General features: G+C 38.5%; 1 protein-coding gene across 1 annotated transcript in view; it reads right to left on the bottom strand.

The window, feature by feature from the left end:
- The window catches only part of OS9 (ER lectin-like protein), a 71,639-nt gene extending 59,033 nt beyond the window's left edge, over window positions 1–12,606 (bottom strand). The window contains exon 1 of the mRNA XM_087400727.1: window positions 12,328–12,606. Within this exon, the coding sequence (XP_087256853.1) occupies window positions 12,328–12,421 (94 nt within the window). The 5' untranslated portion in view covers window positions 12,422–12,606. The remainder of the gene's footprint in view (window positions 1–12,327) is intronic.
- Window positions 12,607–22,590: the final 9,984 nt, after the last annotated feature.

Here is a 22,590-nt window from a genome sequence, read left to right as displayed (position 1 = left end):
GAATGCAGCATCAAACTGCCTGATGAACTGCAATGCTTTGTCTATATGACCATATTGTCCATTATAGGTCATAAACTTGACAGATTTACCTCCCTCTTTGAATTCCTTGGTCTCTCTGGAAGACTTACTCTTCCCAAACTTCTTGTGTTTCCTTCTTTTCCTAGATGGTTTATCTGATAAAGAAGAAGATACAGAAGTCGAGCTCGAGGTAGATAGTGAAGGACTGGGAGATCGGTGATGATGCCTTGATCTCTTCCTGCTATGAGACCGTCCCCTATGAGATCTCTGTCTCTCTCTGGCTGTACACGAGAGTGTGCCTCTGGCATTGGCACATCTTAAGCTGCATTAGGCATAGTTTCTGCTTGAAACAAATGCTGAGCTCTTGGATCCTTTCTGAGATTTTCCATCTCTTGCATACGAGTGCGTACCATCTACTCAAATTCTTGCTGATTTTGCTGCACACTTCTCTGTCTTGGATGTACATCCCTATCTTGTGAATCCCTCTGGATAGGTGATTGAGCCATTTTCTTACAACTTGTGTGAGATCTACAAGTTTTTCACACACACTGTGTGTGTAACTAATGCACGTTGCCTTTGCTTTTCAAAGAGAAAATTACCTCAACAAGAGGTGTCTTGCATTCACAACTTATGCCAGTGCTCGGCTGTCAACTCAAGGCATATACCCACAAGGTTGCCAAGGCATCAACAACTATATTGCCCCTCTTCTGGCTGCTGCAAAAAGCACTGAGTATGCATCTGATTCCCTTTTCCTAAGCACAAAGGCATGCATCCCTTTACTTGTGCAAATCTCTGAATTTTCTCTGATTTCTGCTTTTTCTGACAGCAAATACTCTCTCAGATAGGTGAAATTTGCTAGCAGAAACAGTCTCTATAACTGTCTTCTTCTTCTTTTTTTGACAGTAACCAGATGAAGTAACTGGCTGGTTACACTAACCAGACTAGCTGGCTCTGGTCTGGTTAGTCTGTGACTAGACCTCTTAACCAGATTAACTGGATTCTGAAATAACTGAACCAGACTGAAATCTGGTTAACTGAACTAGTCTGATCTGGTTAGTCTGATCAGACTAGTTAGCTATGATCTGGTTAGGCTGACCAGACTAGTAAGAGTACCCTGCCCCTTAACCTGAGTCAACTAAACACAGTTAACCTAACTAAAGGTAACTGCCACATCACCTGCCTGCCCATCTGTCAGCCACGTCAGCATCTGAGCTGGCTGCCACATGTACTACCACGTCAGCACGACACGTGTGTGCGCCACGTCATATGCTGACCTGCCACGTCATTTGTTGCCTAGCTAGGTGCCACGTCAGCGCAGTACACGTGTCTGCCATGTCACCCTAAGGTTTGAGACCTTGGCTGTGAATTGGTCGACATCGCGCGTCGCGCCTTCTGGAGCCCATCCGTCGTCGCGGGACCTTCTACGTGCACCACCAAGAATCGACGACGGAGAAAGAAGAAACTCCTTTGGTCACGTCTGTCGTCGCGCCATCGCGTCAGCGTCTTCTACGTCTCTACGTGAAGGTAGCATCTTCTACGTCTCTGCGTGAAGGTCCGTCTCAAGGAGCAAAGCTTCTGTCAACCAGCGTAACTCTTCGTCTCCAACAGTCTTTGCATACGCAGATGGTTCTCTTGGCCTTGTCTGGAATTACGTGGACATAATGCATGCCTACCGTCGTCGGCTCTGCGTGTTACGTTTGTATAGAGGTGTCGGTTCTTTTCCTCACAATTAACAGTAGTGCTCTATCTGCATCAGGCGAAAAGAGGCGTGCGAAGACCAAGGACGTTGTGCTCTTTGTCTCATGACCTCGCTCCAATCAGCTAGCTTCAGAATCCCTCTAGTCCTTACTACTGACCTCGCTCCAATCAGCTAGCTTCAGAATCCCTCTAGTCCTTACTACTGGCGCATCTTGCAGGCAGCCCACTTAAAACTTTAACAAGTGCAATGATCTTCTAATCACCCAGGGACTTCACTTCCACAAACCTTCTCGGATCGTCACAGTTTGAGGAAACTGTGGGACCATGCTCTGATACCAATGTAATCATCTCGCTGGTTTTCAACCTTCCTGATTGTGCAATCTTACAACAGCTCATAAATTACAGCAAGGAAACACTCTCAAATGCTCTCCCTCTCTCTACAGATACACTAGGGCCCAGGACAATCGTCGGGCTGGACCCCAGTATGTCAAGAATTCCTCCTGCCATTGGCTTTTGCGGTCCCCGTGGCTTCTCTGCCTCTTTTCCCTTCGAAGTTGAAGGCTTTTCTGGGCATTGGGCAGCCACATGCCCCTCTTTCCCACACTTAAAGCATTTCCCATCTCTGCGGAATTCTGCTATCTGTTCAAGAGTGAATGGGGATTTGCCTTTATATATCTTTGAAAACTGAGTACCCCTCGGCCTCTGAGGCTGAAACCCTTTCTTTTCAACCTTGGGATACTCTTTCTTTTCTAATTTTGAAAAACCAGTTCTCTTTCTTTCACCACGTCCTGCATGCAAGGATAGTACTGTGGATGGATCTTGTAAAGGCACAAGACTAGCTACTTAAGCTGAATGCATAAGGTCTTGAATGTTCTTTGCCCCCAAAGCATTCACTACTGCCTGAATTCTTAGACTGAGACCTGCTCTGTACTTTCTCATTTGGGTTCCTTTGGAGATCTTTTTGAAAGGTGCAACTTGCAAATAAGCATCCCAAAACTTTTGGTTGTACACATCCACTGCATCTCCTGCATCCATATGCAAACTGTCCCAATCTTGAAGAACATGATCTCTAATCTGTTTAGGCATAAACTGCTGGTACAAGGCTTTCTTGAAGTCCTTCCACTTCTTTGGGGCTGACCCATCTGTGGTCTGTGCACTCCACCATGCACTAGTTGTCGCTATCAAGTGCAAACTAACCATTCTTAACTTGGAGGATTCTGAAAACTTTTCTGTACCAAATGCAGCATCAAACTGCCTGATGAACTGCAATGCTTTGTCTGTATGACCATATTGTCCATTATAGGTCATAAACTTGACAGATTTACCTCCCTCTTTGTATTCCTTGGTCTCTCTAGAAGACTTACTCTTCCTATACTTATTGTGTTTCCTTCTTTTCCTAGATGGTTTCCATCTGATAAAGAAGAAGATAGAGAAGTCAAGCTCGAGGTAGATGGTGAAGGACTGGGATATGCAGAGGACGCTGACGCGATGGTGCGACGACAGACGTGACCAAAGGAGTTTCTTCTTTCTCCGTCGTCGATTCTCCGTGGTGCACGTAAAAGGTCCCGTGACGACGGATGGGCTCCAGAAGGCGTGACACGCGATGTCGACCAATTCACAGCCAAGGTCTCAAGCCTTAGGGTGACGTGGCTGACACGTGTACTGCGCTGATGTGTCCCCTAGCCAAGCAGCAGATGACGTGGCAGGTCAGCATATGACGTGGTGCACACACATGTCGTGCTGACGTGGTAGTACATGTGGCAGCCAGCTCAGATGCTGACGTGGCTGACAGATGGGCAGGCAGCAGGTGATGTGGCAGTTACCTTTAGTTAGGTTAACTGTGATTAGTTGACTCAGGTTAAGGGACAGGTTACTCTTACTAGTCTGGTCAGCCTAGCCAGATCATAGCTAACTAGTCTGATCAGCCTAACCAGATCAGACTAGTTCAGTTTACCAGATTTCAGTCTGGTTCAGTTATTTCAGAATCCAGTTAATATGGTTAAGAGGTCTAGTCACAGACTAACCAGACCAGAGCCAGCTAGTCTGGTTACTGTCAAAAAAAGAAGAAGAAAATGACAGTTACAGAGACTATTTCTGCTAGCAGTTTTCACCTATCTGAGAGAGTATTTGCTGTCAGAAAAAGCAGAAATCAGAGAAAATTCAGAGATTTGCACAAGTAAAGGGATGCATGCCTTTGTGCTCAGGAAAAGGGAATCAGATGCATACTCAGTGCTTTTTGCAGCAGCCAGAAAAGGGGCAATATAGTTGTTGATGCCTTGTTGACAGTCGAGCACTGGCATAAGTTGTGAATGCAAGACACCTCTTGTTGAGGTAATTTTCTCTTTGAAAAGCAAAGGCAACGTGCATCAGTTACACACACACTGTGTGTGAGAAACTTGCAGATCTCACACAAGTTGTAAGAAAATGGTTCAATCACCTATCCAGAGGGATTCACAAGATAGGGATGTACATCCAAGACAGAGAAGTGTGCAGCAAAATCAGCGAGAATTTGAGCAGATGGTACGCACTCGCAAGCAAGAGATGGAAAATCTTAGAAAGAATCCAAGAGCTCAGCATTTGTTTCAAGCAAAAACTATGCCTAATGCAGCTTATGATGTGCCAATGCCAGAGGCACACTCTCGTGTACAGCCAGAGAGAGAGAGAGAGATCTCATAGGGGACGGTCTCCTAGCAGGAAGAGATCGAGGCATCATCCACCAATGAACCTTCCCTCATCCCGTCGCCTCTCTTTCGACGCCCATCCCCTTTCCGTCGTCCCATCCCCTATGACGGCATGCAAGCCAATGTCTACACCTCTTGATGCAAACGCAAAGATGATGGCAAACATGGGTGCTGAGATAGAGGATCGTAACATGTATCGCAAAATGGTAGGGTGTCTCATCAATCTTGCCATTGTGTGACCAGATCTCAGAAGGTCCGTCTCAAGGAGCAAAGCTTCTGTCGACCAGCGTAACTCTTCATCACCAACAGAGATGGTTCTCTTGGCCTTGTCTAGAATCACGTGGACATAATGCATGCCTACCGTCTATCGCTCTGCGTGTTACGTTTGTATAGAGGCGTCGGTTCTTTTCCTCACAATTAACAGTAGTGCTCTGTCTGCGTTAGGCGAAAAGAGGCGTGCGAAGGACGCTGTGCTCTTTGTTTCATGACCTCGCTCCAATCAGCTAGCTTCAGAATCCCTCTAGCCCTTACTACTTGCGCATCTTGCAGGCAGCCCACTTAAAACTTTAACAGGTGCAATGATCTTCTAATCACCCAGGGACTTCACGTCCACAAACCTTCTCGAATCGTCACAGTTTGAGGCTCTCTACAGATACACTAGGGCCCAGGACAGTCGTCGGGCTCGACCGCCCCGAAGGTTTTTATTACTTGAGAGAAAAACTCAGTATATGAATTCAGCGTAGAAGCTGTACATACAAAATTCAAACGTGAATTTCAATTACATGAGCTCTCAGGCTCCCCTTCTTGGCAACAAGCCAGTTGTCAATTTCTACTTTACTTTCCTAAGGGCAACTCTAGAGTCTTCGAAGCACTTGGTCACGCGAACCGCCTCCTAGACTCTTGGTAGGCTCCATTGTGCTTAGGAAAATCACTCTTCCTAGTACTTGCAACAATTAATTAAAGCGCACCACCATGGCACCCATTGATTGTTAGCGCTTTGCATGCAAATAACACACTGTGAACTAATTCTAGTCATGGTGGGCGTCCCCACTGAACACATGTGCACACATAACAAATATAAAAATAGATATTTATTCTCTGGTTGACCGAAGTCAACCCTCTTGATCATAATTAAGGGGCTTTGACCAAGGGTCGAGACGCCTTAATTATAGTCAAGTCTCTCCAACCGAAGTTGGCACAACTCTCCAACCGAAGTTGGCACATCTTGGTAAACTGTAGTTAACTCTCTTGGCGCATGCCAAGTCTCGTTGACCGAAGTCAACACTCTCTAACCATAGTCAGCTCTGTAGTTCTCTGGTTAACCATAGTTAACCCTCTTGGTAATAAACCAAATCTCCCCGACCGAAGTCAAGTTTACTTGACCAGAGTCGAGTATCTTTGATCGTAATCAATTCTTTGACCATTAAAAGAACTCTTTGACCATAATTAACACATAAGAAAACTCTTTAATTATGATCAAATAAATGGTCAATTGTATTTTGACTTAGGATATTTACATTGTCGTGACAATAGCCCCCTCCCTCGTCGTCTGTGTTGGGTGTTGGAAGCAATGGAAGCTCAAAAATAAAAGCACAAAGAAGAAAACCGAGATGCTGTAATAGATTGCTGCAAAACTGAAGTGTGGAGACTCAAGGGAGAGCCAACATAACGAAACCGTAGAGCTAACTGCCCTAGCTGGACTAAGTGTCCTCGCTGACCTAGATGGCACATAAACTAACTGTACCAATAGTCCTAACTGACTATAACTAGGCCTACAAGGCACATATCAAGGCATAAGTGGCATCTATGGATAGCCCATGAGATGGCCTACAAACCGCCCTCCATGGTATGGGCTGAAGTATCCTGGACGTGGCTCACGATACCTAAATATCTAGTGTCACGGTTGCACATGTTCGTCCCGTAGGAATATAGCAACCTATGACTATACAGAGTACAGTGGCAACTGTTTTATGCTTGGTACTTCATGTGTTTCTTGGTTCAGCAAGAAGCAGAGTACAGTTGCTACTTCTAGTTGTGAAGCTGAGTACAGAGCGGCTTTTACAGCTACAGTGGAGTGTGTTTGTCTTTGGAAGCTACTTGCAGATCTTTGTGCATGCCAGACTGCTCCTACCGTCATCTTCACTGCACAAAGCACATTGAGGTTCGAGCGATTATCAACAGGTGATATTGAGTTGTCTTATGTTCCCACTGAAGACAACTTGGTAGATCTTTTTACGAAGGCTCTACCTCGACCTAAGTTTGAGGCTTTTCGGCAAGCTTTAAACTTATTATCTTTTGTAACATGCATGACAAGTGAAGTATCAGCCCCATAAAGAAGTCCTAAATGATGAGTGCCTTTAAGATATCTGAAAACACGCTTCATGGCATGCCAATGGTGCATAGATGGGCTATGCATATATCTGCTCAACTGTGAGACAGCATACTGTAGATCAGAACTCGTATGGCATAGGTAAATCAAACAACCAACTGCCTGCTGATAGAGAGTGACATCACATGTACCGCTGCCATCCTCAAAAGAGAAGTGAAAACTAGTCTCTAATGGTGTGGATACTAGCTTGCAATCCTGAAACTGAAAACACTGCAAAAGCTGTCCAATGTACTTAAATTGTGACATCAAAATGCCCCCCTCACTGCTACCAAATTGGATGCCCAGATAGTAAAGCAGAAGACCAAGATCAGACATAGCAAATGTCTGCTGCAACTCAATTTTAAAATCTGCAATTTGCTGAGCATGTGTCCCAGTCACAAGCATGTCATCCACATAACGGACTAAAATCAGCAAATCTATCCCACGCTTGCAGATGTAAAGTGTAGCCTTTGTAGGGCTCTTCTAAAAGCCAAGTGTGAGCAAATGAGTATGAATTCTCGAATACCAAGCCCGAGGTGCCTGCTTCAATCCATAGAGGGCCTTTTTCAAGCGGCATACCTTGCTTTCAGAACCTTCAACCTCAAAGCTAGGAGGTTGGGAAACATAGACCTCTTCCTGCAAATACCCATTAAGGAAAGCTGTCTTAATATCAAGCTGATGTATCTGCCAATGAAAGTGGGCAGCAAAGGCAATAACAATGCAAGACAATCTTGATTTGTATCATGCACATATACAGGCCTCTGATGATAGTGTTGATATTTATGTTGATCTACCTATTAATTTTGAACATGGTTCTCCTCATGATTGTGTTGATGACTTTGAAATTATTGACCATGCAATGGTTGCTCATGAAGACCCTACTACTTATAGTAATCTTGGAAGTGGGAGCAAAAGTCTCCTCAAAGTCAATGCCATGCTGCTGAGCATAGCCCTTAGCAACAAGACGGCTTTGTAACGGTCCACTAAACCCTCAGCTTTCCGTTTAATTTTGTAAACCCACTTAGTTCCAATGGCATTCTTGCCATGAGGCAAATCACACAACTCCCAAGTGTTATTCTGATGGATAGAATCCAATTCAGGTTGCATGGCCTTCATCCAACAATCATTCTGAAAGGCATCTTGATGACAGAAGGGCTCTTCATTGCATGTTGTAGCAACCGAAGCATAAGCAACAAAACTAGCATGCTCTTTCCGGACAGCTGCTCTCGTACGGGCTGGCAGAGGAGTATCTTGTTTGTTGTCTTTTAATGTGTCAAGGAGCCAACAAGGTACCTTTTTGGACTCCTAAATTTCTGCTCTTTCCTGGTCAAGAGCCCTGTGCAAATGATCCTAATCAATGATAGGCATATCAGGCTGAATTTCTGGCTGCACATGTGGTTGCAAATAACCAACAGATGGAGGAGGTACAACCTCAGATAGAACATCATCCCGAGCATCGGATGGAAACAAAGGCATCAAGCAATGGGCTGTTTTTGACAGTCCAGCAAAGGCATAGTGGAAGATTCATCAAACACAACATCCTGACTGACAAAACACTTGCCTGAGCGGGGCTGATATAGCTTATAGCCCTTGCTCTCTGAACTATACCCAAGAAAAATGCAATTGACAACTTTATCATCCAACTTAGTGCGTTTCTGTGAAGGCACATGAGCATAAGCTGAGCATCCAAAAGTCCTCATGTGGGAAATGCGAGGCTTACGACCCGTCCAAGCCTCATAAGGTGTGATGGTCTGCAATACCTTTGTAGGACATCTATTCAATGCACACATGACCGCATCCAACCACAACTTATTAGGCAAATGTTTGCCATGCATCTGGCCATTTCCATCATTGATCTATTCTTCCGCTCAGCCACGGGATTCTGTTGAGTATAAAGCACCGTGTATCGATGATTGATGCCACGGGAAGCCAAAAAAACAGCAAACTCCTTTGACGTGTATTCACCCCCCCCCCCGTCTGTATTAAGGTGAGCAATGTGCAGCCCCACTCTCATTCTCAGCCAAGGCAATAAAGTGCTTGAAGCATGAAGAAACTTCAGATTTGGATTTCAATGCGAAAATCCAAGTGTACTTGGTAAAATCATCAATAAAAGTGACAAAATAGTAGAACACCCTAAGAGCTATAACCCTCATGGGTCCACAAACATCACTATGAACCAAATAAAGCTTGCGTGAAGCACCAACTCTCCCATCCTTGGGAAACGCAGCATGGTGCATCTTACCAAGCAAGCATGGTTCACAAACATGTTTGGTTATCTTCCTTATATAACTTCAACAGGGCTCCAAAATTAAGGTGTCCAAATCTCTTATGCCACAAATGAGTATTAGTCATCAGAGGCTTCTTTCCAACAATCACACTCAACATTTGCTTCCAAACTTACCAACACCAGATCGCATGATGATTATGCATTGCTATTTGAAGCACCTTTATGCTTTGTCCTTGGTAGCTGGAAGCTAAAGGTATCCGCAGACCAATGTATTGTGCAGTCCTTTTGCCCCCCCACCTGGTTTGTTGGGCGTTGCATCAAGTCCCCTCATGCACAACTTCGGCCACAACTGGGGCTTTGGTCTTCTACTATAGTTCTTTACGTAAGGCAATTCTATGTTCAACCAAAGTTGGAGATAGTCGTTCGCTATACAGTTCTGTTGATTGTATCCGAGGTAAGGTTCTGTGGCTTTCCATGTCTATGAGCCAACCACAAATTAAATTCGCCCGATTGTCTTGCATTGAAGGCTTTGTGCACTTTCATGGTTGGTTATTCGGCGCTTCCGTCTAGAGTATTCAGCGCTTCCGTGTTGTATCTAGTCTCGGTTATTCAATGCTTTCGTCTCTAGTGCACTTCGTCCTACATTAGTGGAAGCCATTGCCAAGTCTGCTCTCAATCACTAGTGGTTTCAACGGCCTTTAGTTCAATTAGTGTTTTAGCATTTTGGAATTGGTCAGATAGCTCATCTATGGAAGCCATTGCCAAGTCTAGGCTCTCAATCACCAGTGGTTTCAATGGCCTTTGGTCCAATCAGTGCTTTAGCATAATGGTTTCACACATTAGTTTACTGGGATAGAAACTATGCGAAATTTAAACATAACATTTGTCTCTTCACATCGTAATTCCAATCTAGCTATAGATACAAAAAGTTAATGTCTTCATATTGTAATTCCAACCTAGCTACAGATACATTGTTTATGCTCGTGAAATCGACTACTACAGCTTCCGTATTCAAATTCAATCTATCTACTGTTTATTGAATATGTGCATCTCACCGTATGTAGTCTAGCTTTCTATTTTTTATTGTAGTGCTTTATGATTGTGTCGTAGATTACAAAACCAAACTGGAGATCATCAGCCCTATCTCACAATGTTTCATCAAACATTCTTGCAGCCTGACAAACATTCAAAAAGGTAATCTTCTTTCGTCAACTATTGCACTATTCAAAACCAATGCACAAAAACTGATGGACCGATGTATCATCACACCGATAGACCACGAGAGAAGGGCCCATTTCTGGTTTTTATAGCTCTCAAAGAGGAAATGGGTTGTCTCTCCAACCACACAATGTGTGGCTATATTTACTTTATACATACATATACATATACATATACATATATATACATATATATATATCCACTATGTCAAGTACCTTTTCTTTGCCTTTACTCTCAGTGGGTCACTTTGAAATGCAAAGCAAAGGAATCTGATGTATCATTGGCACTGCTGGCGGAGGCGGAGTAGAAACTATAGTCAAACCGTCAAAGTATGATGAAGCCTAACATCCCTAGATATAATAAACTTATGCTTGACTGGATCATAGAGTCAGTATCCCTTTGACTACGCAACATATCCAAGAAAAACACACTTGATTGATTTGACATCAAGTTTACTCCTAAGTGCGTCAGGAACTTGAGCATAAGAAAGGCAGCCAAATACTCTCAAGTGACCAATAGAGAGCTTAGTTCCTGTGAATGCCTCTTCTGGTGTCATATTTTGCAAAATGTATATCTTTTAAATCAATTAAATTTGCAACGTGAGTATCGTTGACATTATACAGACTCTCTTCATTGTGTTACGGATTACAAATATGGAGGGCTGTACCTTCATCGCTTTATGATGAAGATTGACACTAAGTTTCAGATTTATACCACTTGAGGCCGATAGGTATTTTCTCCAAACTCTCTTTACTCTACACTCTTAAGTCTTGCCTTTACAACTTTATGACCTAAAGCCTAAGGGCAAGCTGCAATTTGAGCCTTGAGCATCTCAAACCCATCATGACACAACTCAAAATATGGCCATTCGTATGAATTGAAGAATAAGTCAAAAATCCAAATGTGGAAAAAGTGACTAAGGCTAGATGAGTCCTTGGTAGTTTGAGCATGCTTTTTGTGTATTGCTAAGTTTCCAGGCTACCAAAATTATCCTATATATTCATAAAATGAAGAAGTCTCCAAAGCAATGCATTGCGAGGGACGCGACAGATGAGAATAATAATGTGGATTATGCTTATCGAGGGCAATGGTGGCGATATTGGGACCGATATCAATGATATCCTTGATGATGCAACCTGACACCTTCCATCCTTTAGTTTCGATTCAATTGGGTGTCTAATTAAGATCCCTATCTGTCATGTGAGCTGATATCCCTTTGCCGTTCACCGTTTCAAAATCTTGCAGAAGAACCACCAAGCAGTAAAAGAGAGACTTTCCTTTTTCTTGAGCTCCCTCTATCACTGACATCATGGTGTCCAAGGGTTATATTTTTGAGTACATATTATGTCCTCTACCCACCAACTTAATTCCAGTCCCAATAGCTTGGCCATGTAACTAAACTCCTTACCCAATGCTGCTCACATAACTAGGAATGCTCCCTCTAGAAGGAGAGACGTCTGCCAATTATTCATCTCACATCAACAGGAATCCAATATGCTGCCACAGAAAGCCGCAGAAGGCTAGAAGCAACAAGAGGGAAAGGAAGGCACAAAGAGTAGTCGAAATAGATATAGAGAAGTAAACAGAGGAACGAAAAAAAAGTACTCGCGACAAAGGAGCTAGAGCAACCTAAGATGATCGTAAAATATAGACTGAATCAACAGAGAAAAGGGACAGCAGTTGAAATGGACAAATGGAAAATAAACAAAAAAAGTTTATTAAAGTCTTCAAAAGACCCAATGGTCTATGAGACTGAAAGAACCAAATACTAAAGGATGGGGCACGTCCCATAAATCCTATTGGGCCTCTAGAGGAGATTGATATATCATTTCATTTGATAGACCCCAACCTTGACCAAAGTTTCATTACTAGAGACTCCCTTAAACCCGAGGCTTCTTAAAACTTGCCTGCGCCCTTCTCCGGAAAAACCAAAACTTGCCTGCTTAGCAATTCCGTAGAGAAGAGTGTTAACAATACAACCGAGAGTGGTCTACAAACATTTCTGTGTGTACTCGATACAAACCTCTCAGAGACTAGGTCCTTCGTTTTCATTATTCGCAATTTGACCTTGAAAGGAGAGAAGCGACAGGATGGAAGGGAAATTCGCAAGATTCTACCTGCATGGGATGGCAGTATGTCGGCTGCCGCTTGAGAACTGAGGTAGAGTGTCAATGTGAGTAGAAATTGCAATCCGGCAGATCTGACGGCCATCGATAGATCGTTGCTCGGTTACCTGCAAAATGGAATTTGGAAGTCCTACTGAAGCCGGATCGTTGCTTGGTTAAGTACTTCTCAAGCCGGCAGGACTGTAATCTCGAGAAAAAAATTATGCTACTATTTTTTTAAGATCTCATTTCTTTTTTTAAACTAGTCGGTTTGACATTTTGCTAATTTTTTTGGCCCCTGCAATAAGGGACTTAGGGATGGGTGGGTTTTTGGGGTGCTTGGGTTACAAAGTGGGTATTTTGTGTGTAGCCGGTCGTGTTGACCGGGTTAGTGGAACTAGGGAGGTTAGTCGGGTAAGTGGGGTTAGGGCTATATTAGATAATTTTAGGGTTAGTTTGGCACCTCTATCTGCAGAGTCGTTTTTGGTCTATCGTTTCGTGTTTCTTGTTCCCTTCTCTTTGGAAGAGCATTCATGCTTCAGTTAGCAGAGTCGTTTCTAGTCTATGGTTTCACGTTTCTTGTTTCCCTTCTTTTTGGAAGAGGATTCATGCTTCGGTTGTGTTCCTCTACTGGTAGCAGCTCAACAATTCGCATTTCTCGTTTCCCTGCTGTTTGGAAGAGGATTCATGCACAAGGTTGTGTTCCTCTATTGGTGGGAGGTCGTTGAGCGCTTCCTGCAGCTTTAGAATCGGGACGAAATGGTCATAGTTTTAGTTGTTTGTGTTGCGAACCCAAAGAAACCGAACATGTTACAGAGTATTGTTGCATGTCAGTTTTAAAGGGAAAAATAAAGGGGCCTTCCAATGTTGTCATGTGCTGTGTGGATTATGAATTAAGTCGGTTAGATTTATCGAGTGAACAAAGTCGGTTGTGGAAGCTTGCAGAATGTTGGACCGAAAAAGAATCTGTTAATTTCGTCTTTTGCTCGTTGGAGTTCCTCTATAAAAAGACTCGCGAATGGAGTGAAATGGTATCTATTAGGATAGCCACCAGTACCTCTATTACTGTGAATATATATCCGCAGTTCCGCGCTGCTTGCACTATTGTCTCGTTGGTCGAGTTCAAAAGAGAACTGCCTAGCGTTAACGCGAAAGGGAAGTCTTTGTATTTTGATGGGAAGCACCTGCGAAATGGAAATAATCGAGTCTGTAGAAGGTATTTTGCGCTTCGCAATTCCATTTTGACATCTCTTAAATGAATCATATGTTAGATTGTAAGACCAAACGGCAGAATGCTGTAGTTTATTTTATGCACTCACTTACACCAATCTCTCTTCCTAATTCTTTAGTATTTATATATCCGCCCTTGTTATATACTTAGCTCTTGCTTTGATTCTTTACTCGATATTGGAGGGCTCTCTATTGCCCTTCGTGGCTTGTACGTGTGCGTCTTAACTGCTGTAAGATATGATCGATAGCACTGTGATCCCTTTTCCTCTACTCTACGGACCGTAAATGGGAAGTATTCTCTACCCTTTATAATACAGTCTGCTTGTTAGTTCTCGTCTTCAACATTTGTGAGGCCTAGGCCATTATCATGGTCAAGAGAATACATATCATACAAGACGCCCAAATAGGTAATTTGTCCTATGGCTATCCACCAAGGTCTCTAAAACTCTGTACATTATTTGGAACATGGGCGATTGAGGGTAGAAGAGGTTATCTTAGCCGATTGTGGCTCTGTTTAAGGTTGGTTTTATAGATAGAAAGTCAATTACAGAACTCACTGTCTACTTATAGTTTGTGTATGTTTGACGAATACAGATCGTTTGTGAGGCTTTTACAAAGAGAACTCCTGTCTAGGTATATTGTGTGTGTGTTTGTCGAATACAGCCCGTCTGTTTTTGTATTGTGTAAATAGGTTTGTGTGTGAGGCTTTTATATGTAGATAGTAGATTTGTCTATTTATTAGTCACCTGTTTGGATTGTGATGCTGTGTGCGTGTTCATACTAGTACAATTCCAAGATGTTTGGAAGATATTATTCATGGAAGACCCCACATTTTTTCAAAACACTATGTAGGGAACTATGGAAGACAATAGAATGTATATCATTAAATGGATTTAAGGAGAGGAGACTCTCCAGCAATTGCCACTAGGCATATTTTGTGAAGGATTCTTTCATTATCTTGTAAAATTTCTAGATTTTGATATACAGTATTGCCAATAAAGCAGTTTTTGGCCTTGTTACAGAAAGATAGACTTTTATTATACTAAAATTTGTAATTTTTGCGTCTTTATTCAGCTTTTATTTAAAAAAGAGCATCTGTAATTAAAGTATATAAACATGTGTTTGACAATTACTATTGCAATTGGTTGTTTCCTTTTGAAAATTGAATCTTTTTCTAGCTTTTATTTAAGTAAAAGCATTTATAATTAAAGTATATAAACATGTGTTTGATAACTAGTATTGCAATGAGTTGTTTCGTTTTAAAGTTTTTGATTTTCATTCAAGAAAGAAAATGTGCAGTAAATTTTTTGAAAATTAAGTATTAGTGGATTTTTAAGTTTCAAGACTTGTAAGTTTTAATGGTTTTTATAATTGCAAACAGTTTTTTTTGAAAAGCATGTCATTGTAGGTATAATTTACTTTTACATTATGAAGAAAAGTAGTTCACAGTAACTATAATTAACTTGCAGATTGTGTGCAATTTCATTAAACAATTTTTTGCTGAAGTTTTTTTATCATATTCATATTTAAGGATTGCTACATGTACTTACAATTTTCAACTAATTCTACAAATTGTCATTTTAACAAAACGATATTATTAGGTACTACATATAATTTAAAAAACCAAAATTTCTAAAGTATTACACGCCAGTTGTAATTGAGATCTAGGTTGTGCGCAATTTCATTATGCAATTTTTTTGCTATAGATTTTTTAGCATAAACGTATTTAAACATTGGTGTATCTAATTTATTATTTGAATTAAAATAAAATCTACAGCCAATATTTAGACAGTTTTATTAAGTAGGTTTGTAATTCAAATATAGTTTAGTTAATGTTTGGACTCACATAAATCTGGAACCAAACTATGTAAGCATCATTATCTTCATTTTTGTGTTGGATTCAATTGTTTTAGTAATAAATGCTATTGTCATTTTTAAAAAAAATGAATTTGACGAACGTACGCGCTGTTGTACATGTCTTTATGCTCTATTTTAGCTTGAAGATACATTAGTCTTTTCAACACATAATATATAATGTTTATTTACAGAATTGTTTATTTTGCTTTTATGGCTCTAGAATATAACCCATAAGTTGTGAAGAATTTGCAGAACCTACGCACTGATGTACATGTCTTTACCCTTTATTTTCACATGAAGCTGTTGCTCGGCAAAGTAAATGTAAATGATTATTATCTTATGTTACATTAGTCTTTTCAACACAAAATATAATGGTTATTTACAAAATTGTTTATTCTACTTTTATGGCTGTAGAATACCTGTAAGTTATGATTTGCTGTAGAGTTGTTTAGCGTAGGGAAATTTGAGGACTAAAAACTCACATTGTAATTTTGGTCTGCTTTAAAGGGTTTTAGCATGACATGCAAGAATTGTGTAGAAAAACGTTGAAACTAAAGAACCTTCAAAACCGCAGTTACCTACACTTATAAAGAAGCAGCTAATTAAGCATAAAAAAAGACAAGTGAAGATTGTAATGAAACCTTGGTACTATGAAAATGATAGAGCTTTAGGGTTCTCCGAGTTTATAAGCAAGCACATGAATTTATACAATCAGGAATAGTGTATATATAGTGAAGACTCAAATCTCTCTTTAGTTCTTGGAAACAAGATGGTATGAGTGTATCTTTAAATTTCTATAAATAAGTCCTTTTTTCTGTAACACTTTTTGTAGTGGATAGAATTTTTGAAAACCAGTTTTAATTATATATTGTAAGTGCATATTTTACAAACTATTTAATATGGCAAGTATGTTAAGTTTAATATGTTAGTTTTATTAAAGTAATCCAATATTCTAAAATTTTAGCAAATGTGTTTCTTTCATATTCAAATAGGTACTATAGTAAGGACAATGCAGTAGTCCATCTCGAGTCTAATGGGGAATCATCAAATTTTGCTGATGTGACTGTTGACAAAAGCTCTGTGAAAAGAATGTACAATGAGGTAGATTATAGAGTAGATAAACGACCTAAGTTAGAGTCTCCACAAGAGGAAAGAGCTCATCATACGTTAACTATATAGTGTGCGGATGATTTAAGCATCAAAAGTGAGTATTCGCCTAATGAGAGGGCTTTACTTATTCATGAAGTAGACTTGATTGTTACGAATGGAATATTCAAAGGTAGAGTATTGAATAAGTACGGCACTTGGGCGTTACAAAACGTTAATTACCCCAAAACTCTGAAGCTAGACTTAACTGATAGACTACAGATCACAATATTTTGGTAGCTAATACTTGTTATGATCTATTTATAGATAAGCGGCATTCTCACTATTACGGGCCTAAATTCAACATTATACGAGCCTGTATGCTCATTTTGTAAAGAGGGGAAGATTTTGAAGGAAAATACCGTTCCTCGATGTCTAACATGTGACCAGATTACGATTTTGGAGAAGATAAGGCACTCATTACAAGTTTGGATGGTGCAACTATGAAGGTTACATTGAAAGGCACATGGGTTGATAAAGTTTGACTTGCCCTGACCTTTTATAGAGCTACTAGAGGATAACACACAGAGAATCGAAGGAAGATTCCTAGTCAACATGCATGGTTTGGTTGCAGGCTTTATCCCCCTAAGGCGGAATGGTGCTTGATAAGTTCATCAGTTCAATTTCCTTTTAGAAGCCCGGTACCCTAATGTTTTCTAGATCCAGTTTGCTTTAGTACATAGTTCAAGTTTGTAACTGAGCATTCTTCATGCTACCGTACTATATAAGCTTGTAAGCTTTCTTATTTCATAGCATAGTAGCCTTTGGTGCTACATGTTACTTTGTAAAAAGCCCTTGCTTTATAAAATTTTAAAAAAAATCTATACATAGAAAAAACTTGTGTTTGCTATTGCATCTAGTTTAGTTTTTTAATGGTAAAATTAATCTTTGGTGCATCCTTCCTATCTTAATTGCCTTGAGTTTAAGGTTAATTGCTAAGTTCATTGTGTCTATAATTGGGTATTTTTATTTGTTTCTAAACATCACTATGTCATTTAGTCGTAAATTTAAAAAAAAACGTATTTCTTAAGTTTGAAGATTAAAACATATGCCTTCCACAAACCTTTTACTACCTCCACTCTTCTCAAAGCTTGGCTATTAGAGCAACCTCTACTTTTCCATGCAACTCTTTGTTCCAACCATACCTATATTTATTATGACACTTTTCTACTTAAAAAGTTACGCTCTGCCTATTCCAAACATCCTCCTCTACACATCTTTACACAAACATACACATACTATGATTAAAACAATGAACACTATGAGTGTAATTTGCTCTCAACGAATGAAGATTGACTCAGAATTCCTTGATCTATAACCACAAAACAAGTGTATATTCCTATGTTTATCTTACATGTTAGAATTCCATATCACACCAGAAGCACTGAAAAAAGCCATGTACATATAATACATTGAACTCTTAAAACAATCTGAATTTCAATCAGCGATTTGGGGCAAGCAATTCTTCGAGTTTAAGCTATTTCAACAACTACACCCGAATATTAAAAGCATTACCCAATACAATAAAGGATTTCTACACAACACTTTTTACTATTGCATCGAAGACTTGTTTTTACAACATGTTTTTCTCTGCACATTTGGTTTTGAGTTTGAAATACACTATTTCCAAAATCAAATTCCTACAAGTGCTTCCAAAATAACAAACCCTATACAAATGCCAAAAAAATTAACACTTATCCTAGTAAGGCCAGCAATGCTAATCTTCCCATCAATAGCAGAAATAACAACCCCAAAGTATACTCGCTGGAATAAGCACATCGGTCTTATTTATGAATATAATCAATCAAAGCGCACTCATTTCTACTGTTGATGCAATACATACCTTAAAACAGAAAATGCAAGAAGCATTTCTTTGTAGTGACATTATCGAACATAAGATTCTTGATATTAAAAAGAAACAAAACAAACCTATGTTACAATACAAAGATAATTACAACAACGAAGAGATTAAACAATCAACAACTATATACCAATGAAACAACAACCACAATTATTGTATAAGAAACTTTAGACCCACAACTTAAAAAAACAACACGCAAATGAAAGTGTCCATGCATAATAGACGAATGTATAACATTACAGAAGTACTTGACAGCATTTGGAACTGCTTCAAAGTTCATAGAGAAATACATTTTTTCAATTCAAGACACCCCTAAATATGAATGCTTGTCTTGCAAGTGCCTACTGTTTAAAAAGCAAACAACATACACAAAGGAGGCCACACATGCTTGGATAATAACCAAAAGATAGCAAAATGTTCCTTTCGAAAAAAAGAAACAACGTATTTGCATAGAATGCAAGACAACAATAAAACTAAATAGCATTCCAAATTATTTTGTCTCTCGTCATATAAAACGAAACACAGCATTAACAAATGTGGTAACTCTTAACGACATTGAGGAAAATTAGTTGCTCCAAGAATAGCATTTACCCAAATAAGAGAACTTCCAACAATTCCTCAAACTAATAATGAAAGATGGTGACATACTCGCAAAAGTACATGATTACTTCTTTGTCATGGAATTCCAAAGCAGAGGAAGCCAACATGAACATGGTATCATATGGATACGAGAAGCACCAATTTACGGAATTAATGATAACGATGCAATTACATCTTTTGTTGATACTTACATAACATGTGAGAGAAACCTACTACCACAGAAAATCAAGGACATCCAAACACATAAGCACACCCCTACATGCCACAAGAATACAACCAACCTTTGTAGATTCCATTATCCGAAGCCTCCATTACATGAAACAATGATTCTAACTCCTTTAGACACCAAAGATCTCCACATTAACAAAGCGATTTATACACAAACTGCTACACATTTACATTGTATAAACACCGAAACAACTCTCACATTCACTGATTGGATTGGTAATATCGGAATAGATATATCCACATACATACTAGCAATACGATCACAAATAGGGAAACCAACATTATTCTTAAAATGATAACCAAAGGACATTTTCACAAACGCTTTTAATCCAAAAATGAGTTTCCTGTGGCAATCAAATATGGATATACAATACATCATGGACCCATATTGAGCCACTACATATTGCACTCATACATTACAAAAATGGACGACACAATAACAAAAAACCTACAACACACAATTAAAACTTGCATACAAGACAACAATACTACGTATGATAGATTACGAAAAATGGGAAACACTTTTCTACATGCCCAATAAATGAGTACACAATTAGCATCTTTTATTCCTCTATCTTTACCTTTACATAGAACAACAAGAAGCTTCTACTTTATAAATACAAACAAACAAGAAAATAGAGCACTCATTCTCAAATGAAAAAGACAATTACAACAACTCCCCAGTCAATCCACCAACATAACATGTGACACTATCATCAATAAATATACAAAAAGGAAAAACATGGATGGCATTTGTCTCGCAACTTTTGTAGTAGAATATAATTATGACAATGGTAACATTAGGAAAAGATGCATAACAAGAATTATAAGATTTGTTAAATTCAACGTCGTTAAGGATCCAAAAAATTACCATCGAGAACAACTACTATTATACTATCCTTTAAAAGACAATGAAAATCATGTGCTACTAATACATGGTTCATGGAAACAAGCCTTCGATTCTAACCATGAATACAATCTTTGAATACTAGGTTACTATACAAATACAAAGATGAGATAAAAGCCACAGAGTCACTTATCAATTCCGATGTTATATGTTTACAAGAAACAAGTTTTGAACACTACCAATCATATCTAACATCCGACTTCCAATATGTAAACAACCATAATAGTTATACCCTTGTCCGAAACAACATGGTTATTCACAATTCAAACAAAATTTCACTACTCCGAATTGAGATTACAACAACGAAAATCAAAACAAAAAATGAAACATATGAAATTATAAACATATATAGATCACCATCTGAAAACACAACAACATTTTTTTAGTTGCTTCACACAAAGTTATCGACAATTATTGACACACACAAAAAAATCCTCATCGGAGACTTCAACATTGACATGCTTCAACAAACAAAACAATCACAAACACTACAGAACATTATGAACACTTTCGGGTACAACCTCCAATGCCATCATATTGATTGCAACAATATATGGTTCACAACTAGATCACGTTTGGACTAACATACCTAATAAGAAAAAGGATAGTGGATCTGCATATGCATACTAGTCAGACCATTCTATGGTCTACATACTTGTCAATAACTAACCATCTCGAATAATCTTCACACAAAAAAAAAAAACCCCACTAATTGTAGTCCTAAAACAAAAGCCAACCATTATTTCCAAGCCTAAAAAACAAATCTTAAAAAAAAAAAGATTAACATTACAAACCAAACAAGCACAAACTTATAATATAATAATAATGTATATAATGTCATAATATAATATAAAAGATTACGTTGTACAAGAAAATAGAGCCATTAACTTCCCAAATGATCAAGTATGAAATTTTCTTCGATTCTAACTTTACACAGAATTTATCCACTATATAGAACATGAGCATTCTAATGTTTCCTAGGCATACTATAGATTCGTAGTAGTAATTGTATACGTCTACAAACTTTTGCAACTACAATGCACTCTTAGTTACAAAATAACGCTACAAGAACATACATGAACTCTTAAAATTGTAAACGAATTGTGGATATTAAATACACGAATTATATAGCAATTACATCATGATAACTAGAGAAAACCATTTATATATCAACAATTTATATATAAACTAGATAACATGTAAACTCATCACCAGTGAAAAAAAATTTAAGAGTTCGGCATTAACACTATTAATATTAACATCACCAAACACCAAACAATCAAAAGCTTAGAACTTGATAATATCATATATAAATGAAGTACTTATATAACTAAATAGGATATCAAAAAAATGTACATCCACTTAGAAACAAAAAAATAACGCTATGTATTTAATAGTAGTATAAATTGATTGTACACTATATAATAGTTATCTATCTTTGGAGCTTTGAAACTAACACTAATCACTAATTATTAGTAGTTAAAGACATATCATCAAGCTAGCTTGACTTACAACATAAAAAATGTAATAGCATCATGTAACCGAGATGATATAGATCATCATTCATCATCACACATCAAATTTCTCATGCTATAATAATTCTAGATCAACTATATTTAATGTAACTATTAAAATACATAGCCACATATTAATTTAATATCAAAACTATTAACATCAACATCATTAAATAACAAATAATTAGAACCTTATAATATCATAATATCATATATAGTGCCACAATGTGATATAAAAGATTATGCTCTACAAAAAAAAATAACAATTAAAGTTTTGAAATATCAAGATCTTTTCCAAGTCTAATTTTGAACAAAATTTATTTACTGCACATAACAAAAGCACTCTAAAGTTTTGTAGGTATGCTATATACTTGTAATAGTTCTATAATTCAAGAAAATTTTAGGAATACAACTTAGATTATTCTCTTAGTTATAAAATAATGCTAGAAGAATCTATGTAAAGTCCTAAATGAGTTAATTATAAACAAATTTTGAATCTTAAATAAACAAATTATATAGTATTCATACGATAAACACTACATTGATACCCAATTATCTTTTACCAATGCTATAATTACAATTAACATTCCACGATGTTACTAATTACTACATTAGTGCCCAATTATCTTTTATCAAACGAGTACTCAACTTTTGCAAAAGATCTGAGCTATATATATTCAAGATGTACTTTTACACATTTTAAACCAGTTCAAGATTGAACTCATAATATAAACAAAAAGTGTGGAAAAACAAACACAATGTAGCTGAAGTTCCAAGAGATCAACTATGCCATCTTTGAATAACTTTATGCTCAATCAAAGCTTTCAGTATAGTGGCATGACATAGACAGTAGTGAGAGCCTTCAGCAACATACTTTGTAAACTGTGGGTCCTTGTAATCTTGCAAACCTTTCCACAATTTTTTCTGCAATT

This window comes from Dipteris shenzhenensis, chromosome 29, assembly GCF_047967505.1.
Source record: "Dipteris shenzhenensis isolate YYH24624 ecotype China chromosome 29, Dip_SZ_1.0, whole genome shotgun sequence".
In the NCBI taxonomy this organism is placed as follows: Eukaryota; Viridiplantae; Streptophyta; class Polypodiopsida; order Gleicheniales; family Dipteridaceae; genus Dipteris; species Dipteris shenzhenensis.
The sequence above is the reverse complement of the archived record's forward strand: the minus strand, read 5'-3'. Positions and strand labels throughout refer to the sequence as shown.